The sequence below is a fragment of the Hemiscyllium ocellatum genome, chromosome 50, assembly GCF_020745735.1.
Source record: "Hemiscyllium ocellatum isolate sHemOce1 chromosome 50, sHemOce1.pat.X.cur, whole genome shotgun sequence".
Classification (NCBI taxonomy): Eukaryota; Metazoa; Chordata; class Chondrichthyes; order Orectolobiformes; family Hemiscylliidae; genus Hemiscyllium; species Hemiscyllium ocellatum.
In genome coordinates, this window is record NC_083450.1 from 1,606,580 (window position 1) to 1,614,079 (window position 7,500).

The window sequence follows — 7,500 nt, forward strand, 5'->3', positions numbered from 1 at the left end:
CCCACCCTTACCTCCCCCCTCCCCCACCCACCCTCGCTCCCTGACCCCCATTTGGGTCATGACCCCCACCTGCTCTCCAAGCCGTCGATGTATTCCTTCTTCCTCCTGCGACTCTCTTGCGCTGACTGTTTGTTCCGGATCTTTCTCCGGACCTTCTTCAGAATCCGCTCTTCAGCCTGAGGACAGGGGGAGTGGAACGGTCAGTCAGTGCCGTGGGTGGGTCTGGGTGGGCAGGGAAGGGAAAGGGGCATTGGGGGGGGGTGACTGGAGCAGAGAGAGGGGGGAGTAGGAAACACAGACATGGAGAAGAGCGTGAGGGAGGGGACGGAGGGACAGTGAGGGAGGGAGCAAGGGGGAGTGAGGAAGGGGGAAGACAGAGGAAGAGGGCATAGGGCGGGAGATATAGGAGGGGGCATTGGAAGTGAGGTGAAACAGGGTCGAGAGGGTGAGAGGGAGGGAGTGAGAGAGTGGAAGGCAGAGCACAGAGACAGAGGGGGAGGTTAGAGGGGAGATGTGGGGTCGGGAGGGAGGGGGAGACAGAGGGGGGGACGTGGGGTCGGGAGGGAGGGGGAGACAGAGGGGGGGACGTGGGGTCGGGAGGGAGGGGGAGACAGAGGGGGGGACGTGGGGTCGGGAGGGAGGGGGAGACAGAGGGGGGACGCGGGGTCGGGAGGGAGGGGGAGACGGAGAGGGGGGACGCGGGGTCGGGAGGGAGGGGGAGACGGAGAGGGGGGACGTGGGGTCGGGAGGGAGGGGGAGACGGAGAGGGGGGACGCGGGGTCGGGAGGGAGGGGGAGACGGAGAGGGGGGACGCGGGGTCGGGAGGGAGGGGGAGACGGAGGGGGGGGGGGATGTGGGGTCGGGAGGAGTGGGGGAGACGGAGGGAGGGGGAGACGGAGAGGGGGGGGGATGTGGGGTCGGGAGGAGTGGGGGAGACGGAGGGAGGGGGAGACGGAGGGGGGGGGATGTGGGGTCGGGAGGGAGGGGGAGACGGAGAGGGGGGGCGATGTGGGGTCGGGAGGGAGGGGGAGACGGAGAGGGGGGGGGATGTGGGTTCGGGAGGAGTGGGGGAGACGGAGGGAGGGGGAGACGGAGGGGGGGGGGATGTGGGGTCGGGAGGGAGGGGGAGACGGAGAGGGGGGGGGATGTGGGGTCGGGAGGGAGGGGGAGACGGAGAGGGGGGGGGATGTGGGGTCGGGAGGGAGGGGGAGACGGAGAGGGGGGGGGATGTGGGGTCGGGAGGGAGGGGGAGACGGAGAGGGGGGGGGATGTGGGGTCGGGAGGGAGGGGGAGACGGAGAGGGGGGGGGATGTGGGGTCGGGAGGGAGGGGGAGACGGAGAGGGGGGGGGATGTGGGGTCGGGAGGGAGGGGGAGACGGAGAGGGGGGGGGATGTGGGGTCGGGAGGGAGGGGGAAGAGAGGGAGAAGGTTCTAGAGTTGACTTTACCAACACCACTCCCTTCCCAATGCCACCCCCCACCCCGTGCTCACTCCTGAGCATTTCTTTAATCCTCACCCATGTTGTCCTCAGCACACTGGCCATTCGGCCTGTCATCTCTGTCCTAGCTCTCTGTCGGAGTAATTCACCTCTTGCCCGTTCCCCAGTGCACTCCACATCCTTATCTTTCCCTCGATCCCCTCCCCCTTTTCCAATACCCAAGCCCCGCGACCTCCAGCTCTGCACCCGGTGGGTGGACCGTTTCCCTTGTGATTCTGTCTGAACCTCTCGCGAATGTCAGCACTTCGGTCCAATCACCCCTCACTCTGTACACTCCAAGGAGAACAGTCCCAGCCTCTCCCATCCCGACACTGGCTTAAAATCCCGCAATCCGGTAACTGTCCTTGGTCGCCGGGGTCACTGAACATTTCTGAGATTTGGCAGGTGGGACTGGGGGTTTCCTCACGAGTTGGTGGGGATATGGAATTCGGAACACAAACCAATCAGCCCATGATCTTACTGAACAGCAGAACTGGGACTGAGGGGCTGAATAGCCTCCTTGGGCACCGATTATATCGGTTTGTATTGTTCAGCACAACCTTCTTACAGCGGACATTGGGTACTGATACAAACCGCTCACTCCTGGCCCTCCTGCGCCCACACTGGTTATCCCACATCGTTTCCCAGCAAAAGCAGTCACCTCACACCTAACCCCAACCCCAACCCCAACCCCAACCCAAACAAAAACAGCTCCAACATCGTTCCACCGTTAGCGAGCAGCCCTCAGCTACCTGGCGTTTCCTCCGTGGACTCCCCAACCACTGTCACTTCTTTCTGTTTCCCCCTCACACTCGACTATGTAAAGCAGGTGTTACCCAGGCCCTGCCAGCCTGGACGCTGCCTGTGGATTTCAGAAAGGAATGGCAGCTTACCTTGGTCAGGGGTAGGTTATTGGGCAGCACGATACCCTCCTGAGTGAGCAGTCGCTTCTCCTCCTCAGTCAGTATCAGATCAGGGTAAGGCTGGGGAAGGACAGAAGATCAGGGGTCAGCCCTGTTACTGGCAATGTCCGATCCCACACACCGGGGGATCAGGCCCGTTACCGGGTATGTCCCATCCCACAGACCAGGGGATCAGGCCCGTTACCGGGTACGTCCGATCCCACACACCGGGGGATCAGGCCCGTTACCGGGTACGTCCGATCCCACACACCGGGGATCAGGCCCGTTACCGGGTATGTCCGATCCCACACACCGGGGGATCAGGCCCGTTACCGGGTACGTCCGATCCCACACACCGGGGGGGATCAGGCCCGTTACCGGGTACGTCCGATCCCACACACCGGGGGGGATCAGGCCCGTTACCGGGTACGTCCGATCCCACACACCGGGGGGATCAGGCCCGTTACCGGGTACGTCCGATCCCACACACCGGGGGATCAGGCCCGTTACCGGGTATGTCTGATCCCACACACCGGGGGATCAGGCCCGTTACCGGGTATGTCTGATCCCACAGACCAGGGGATCAGGCCCGTTACCGGGTACGTCCGATCCCACAGACCAGGGGATCAGGCCCGTTACCGGGTACGTCCGATCCCACACACCGGGGGATCAGGCCCGTTACCGGGTATGTCTGATCCCACAGACCAGGGGATCAGGCCCGTTACCGGGTACGTCCGATCCCACACACCGGGGGGATCAGGCCCGTTACCGGGTATGTCTGATCCCACACACCGGGGGACCAGGCCCGTTACCGGGTATGTCTGATCCCACACACCGGGGGATCAGGCCCGTTACCGGGTATGTCTGATCCCACACACCGGGGGGATCAGGCCCGTTACCGGGTACGTCCGATCCCACACACCGGGGGATCAGGCCCGTTACCGGGTATGTCTGATCCCACACACCGGGGGACCAGGCCCGTTACCGGGTATGTCTGATCCCACACACCGGGGGATCAGGCCCGTTACCGGGTATGTCTGATCCCACACACCGGGGGATCAGGCCCGTTACCGGGTATGTCTGATCCCACACACCGGGGGACCAGGCCCGTTACCGGGTATGTCTGATCCCACACACCGGGGGACCAGGCCCGTTACCGGGTACGTCCGATCCCACACACCGGGGGATCAGGCCCGTTACCGGGTACGTCCGATCCCACACACCGGGGGACCAGGCCCGTTACCGGGTATGTCTGATCCCACACACCGGGGGACCAGGCCCGTTACCGGGTATGTCTGATCCCACACACCGGGGGACCAGGCCCGTTACCGGGTATGTCCGATCCCACACACCGGGGGATCAGGCCCGTTACCGGGTATGTCCGATCCCACAGTGAATCTTGGCCTGAAAGACCATAACTTCAAATTTTTCACTTTGATTCCTGTGGTGGTCATTTACTGAATGTCCTCGTCAGAGGCTGCTGTACGTTTAACAATGAAACATAAAATAAATACAGAAAGAAGACAAAGACTATTAAAAACATCTTATTACACAAAAGAAAAATAACTCATTCTTTTACGCATGCGTCAACCTTACAGACACACAAACCCTCAGGGATGGGTCAGAGGGCACGCCTCCTGAAGGGGCTGACCCTCACTGGGGTACGGGGTCTCCCTCCCCCTCCTGAAGGGGCTGACCCTCACTGGGATACGGGGTCTCCCTCCCTCTCCTGAAGGGGCTGACCCTCACTGGGGTACGGGGTTCCCCTCCCTCTCCTGAAGGGGCTGACCCTCACTGGGGTATGGGGTCTCCCTCCCTCTCCTGAAGGGGCTGCCTCTCACTGGGATACGGGGTCCCCCTCCCCCTCCTGAAGGGGCTGACTCTCACTGGGGTATGGGGTCTCCCTCCCTCTCCTGAAGGGGCTGCCTCTCACTGGGATACGGGGTCCCCCTCCCCCTCCTGAAGGGGCTGACTCTCACTGGGGTATGGGGTCTCCCTCCCCTTCCTGAAGGGGCTGCCTCTCACTGGAATACGGGGTTCCCCTCCCTCTCCTGAAGGGGCTGACTCTCACTGGGGTATGGGGTCTCCCTCCCCCTCCTGAAGGGGCTGCCTCTCACTGGAATACGGGGTTCCCCTCCCTGTCCTGAAGGGGCTGACTCTCACTGGGGTACGGGGTTCCCCTCCCTCTCCTGAAGGGGCTGACCCTCCCTCTCTCTCTGGGATACGTGGTCTCCCTCCCCCTCCTGAAGGGGCTGCCTCTCACTGGGGTATGGGGTCTCCCTCCCTCTCCTGAAGGGGCTGCCTCTCACTGGGGTATGGGGTCTCCCTCCCTCTCCTGAAGGGGCTGCCTCTCACTGGGATACGGGGTCCCCCTCCCCCTCCTGAAGGGGCTGACTCTCACTGGGGTATGGGGTCTCCCTCCCCCTCCTGAAGGGGCTGCCTCTCACTGGAATACGGGGTTCCCCTCCCTCTCCTGAAGGGGCTGACTCTCACTGGGGTATGGGGTCTCCCTCCCCCTCCTGAAGGGGCTGCCTCTCACTGGAATACGGGGTTCCCCTCCCTGTCCTGAAGGGGCTGACTCTCACTGGGGTACGGGGTTCCCCTCCCTCTCCTGAAGGGGCTGACCCTCCCTCTCTCTCTGGGATACGTGGTCTCCCTCCCCCTCCTGAAGGGGCTGCCTCTCACTGGGGTATGGGGTCTCCCTCCCTCTCCTGAAGGGGCTGCCTCTCACTGGGGTATGGGGTCTCCCTCCCTCTCCTGAAGGGGCTGCCTCTCTCTGGGATACGGGGTCCCCCTCCCCCTTTACTGAGTAGACAGTGGGTGGTGTGTTGCTGACAGAGGGACAGTTGCTGGGAACGTGGTGCTGTGGAAATGCCAGGCCCCGGATGGGGTCTTGCTGCTGTATATTATTTCGGGGAGTGCCGTGTCGTACCTACCCCGAGACAGTCAGCAGTTTCACTGTCACTGTCCGTCACACTGAGTGGTCTTTTCACACAGCCCGTTACAACAGTCGCACTGTCCACAATACAGGCGTCAGGGAGCAGCATTGCTGTATTCCAGCCCCCTATAACACACACAACAACACAGTCACTACAGCCCCATCCCCCAGAGACCCTGCCCTGGGGTCCCAGCCCCTACAGCCCCATCCCCCAGAGACCCTGCCCCGGGGTCCCAGCCCCTACTGCATCCCCCCCTCCCCAGAGACCCTGCCCCTAACTCCCCCCACCTCCGAGACCTGCCCTGGGATCCCAGCCCCTCCTACCCCCAGCAACACTGCCCCAGGATTCCAGCCCCATCCTCCCCAGCGTTCACCCCCCACCAACCCCCCCACCCCCCCAACCAGCAGCGACATTGCCCCGGGATCCCAGCCCCTTCTCCCCAGCATTCCACCCCCCCCCCCCCCCAGATCCCAGCCCCATAACTCCCAGCATTCCACACCCCATCCCCCCAGCATTCCACGCCCCCCCCCGATCCCAACCCCATCCCCCCAGCATTCCACCCCCCCCCCCCAGATCCCAGCCCCATTCCCCCCAGCGTCTCCCCCCCGCAGGGATCCCAGCCCCTTCCCCTAGTGAATCCGGCCCGGGTTCCCACATTCTCCCTCCCCCTGCCTATCCTGGGCTCCTGCCCCTACCCGACCCTGGTATCACTGACCGAGCTCAATGGAGACCAGGTCACTGGGACTGGCTGCTCCCTGGGTTTTGATGTTGCTGACTCCGTATACGAGCTGGTAGAGCGTGCTCTGCCCTGCCCCAGTGTCAGGTCCCTGCTCAGTTGGCTGAGGTGTCTCTGGACGGTGGTCATCTGAAATTCCACTGTCTGTCTCTGAAGCTGCTTCGAGGGTGGTCATTGAGCTGCTCAGAACCTCATTTGGATTAATCATTGTCTGGAACATGTCTTCGGATTCACTCTCGTTCAGACCCTGCCCAGAGAGAGAGAGAGAGAGATAGGTCTCAAGTCCAGCATTGCAGGGTTATGGTAAGTAAGTTTGCTGATTACATCAAAATTGTTGGTATAGTGGACAACAAAGATTTCAAAGAGATGTTAATCAATTGAGTCAATTAAGCAGTGGCAGATGGAGTTAGAGTCATAGAGATGTACAGCACGGAAACAGACCCCTCGGCCCAACCTGTCCATGCTGACCCAGATATCCCAACCCAATCTAGTCCCGCCTGCCAGCACCCGGCCCATATCCCTCCAAACCCTTCCTATTCATACACCCATCCAGACGCCTCTTTAATGATGCAATGACTCATACGATTAATGGGAGGGCCCTGGGCGGTGTTGTAAAACATAAAACCTAAGGGCTCAGGTACATAATTCCTTTAAATTTGTATCACAGGTAGACAGGATGGTTAAGGAGCGTTCAGCATGCTTGCCTTCATTGCTCAGTCCTTCGAGTGTAGGAGTTGGGGAGGTCATGTTGAGTTTGTACAGGACATTGGGGAGGCCTCTTCTGGAATAATGTGTCCATTCTGATTGTCATAGGAAGGATATTATTGAACTGGAGAGGGGTCACAAAAGATTTACCAGGATGTTGAGGGTTTGAGATATAAAAATAGACTGGAAAGGCTGAGGGTGTTTTTTAAAAACTGGAATGTAGGAGGTTGAGGGGCATAGATAAGGTGAATGGCAGGTATCTCTCCCCTCAGGCAGGGGAGAGGTGTAAACCCAGGGGACAGAGTTTTAAGGTAAGAGGAGAAAGATTGACAAAGCATAGGAGGGGTGATGTTTTTACAGAGTGGTTCGTGTATGGAATGAACTGCCAGAGGAAGTAGTGTATGCAGGTACAGTTACAACGTTTAAAATAATTTGGACAAGTTTATGAATAAGGAATGTTGTGGTTCTGTTCGCCGAGCTGGAAGTTTTTGTTGCAAACGTTTCGTCCCCTGGCTAGGCGACATCATCAGTGCTCTGGAGCCTCCTGCGAAGCGCTTCTTTGATGTTTCTTCCAGTATTTATAGTGGTCTGTCCTTGCCGCTTCCGGGTGTCAGTTTCAGCTGTCCGCTGTAGTGGTTGGTATATTGGGTCCAGGTCGATGTGTCTGTTGATGGAATTTGTGGATGAATGCCATGTCTCCTAGAGGCACTACAGCGGACAGCTGAAACTGACACCCGGAAG

At 60.3% G+C, this 7,500-nt stretch overlaps 1 protein-coding gene across 1 annotated transcript in view; it reads right to left on the minus strand.

The window, feature by feature from the left end:
- Nucleotides 1-56: 56 nt before the first annotated feature.
- The window catches only part of LOC132805512 (cyclic AMP-responsive element-binding protein 3-like protein 4), an 11,275-nt gene continuing 3,831 nt past the window's right edge, over nucleotides 57-7,500 (minus strand). The window contains exons 3-6 of the mRNA XM_060820623.1: nucleotides 6,034-6,301; nucleotides 5,316-5,443; nucleotides 2,371-2,460; nucleotides 57-176 (exon numbers count right to left, since the gene is read on the minus strand). Of these exons, the coding sequence (XP_060676606.1) occupies nucleotides 57-176; nucleotides 2,371-2,460; nucleotides 5,316-5,443; nucleotides 6,034-6,301 (606 nt within the window). The remainder of the gene's footprint in view (nucleotides 177-2,370; nucleotides 2,461-5,315; nucleotides 5,444-6,033; nucleotides 6,302-7,500) is intronic.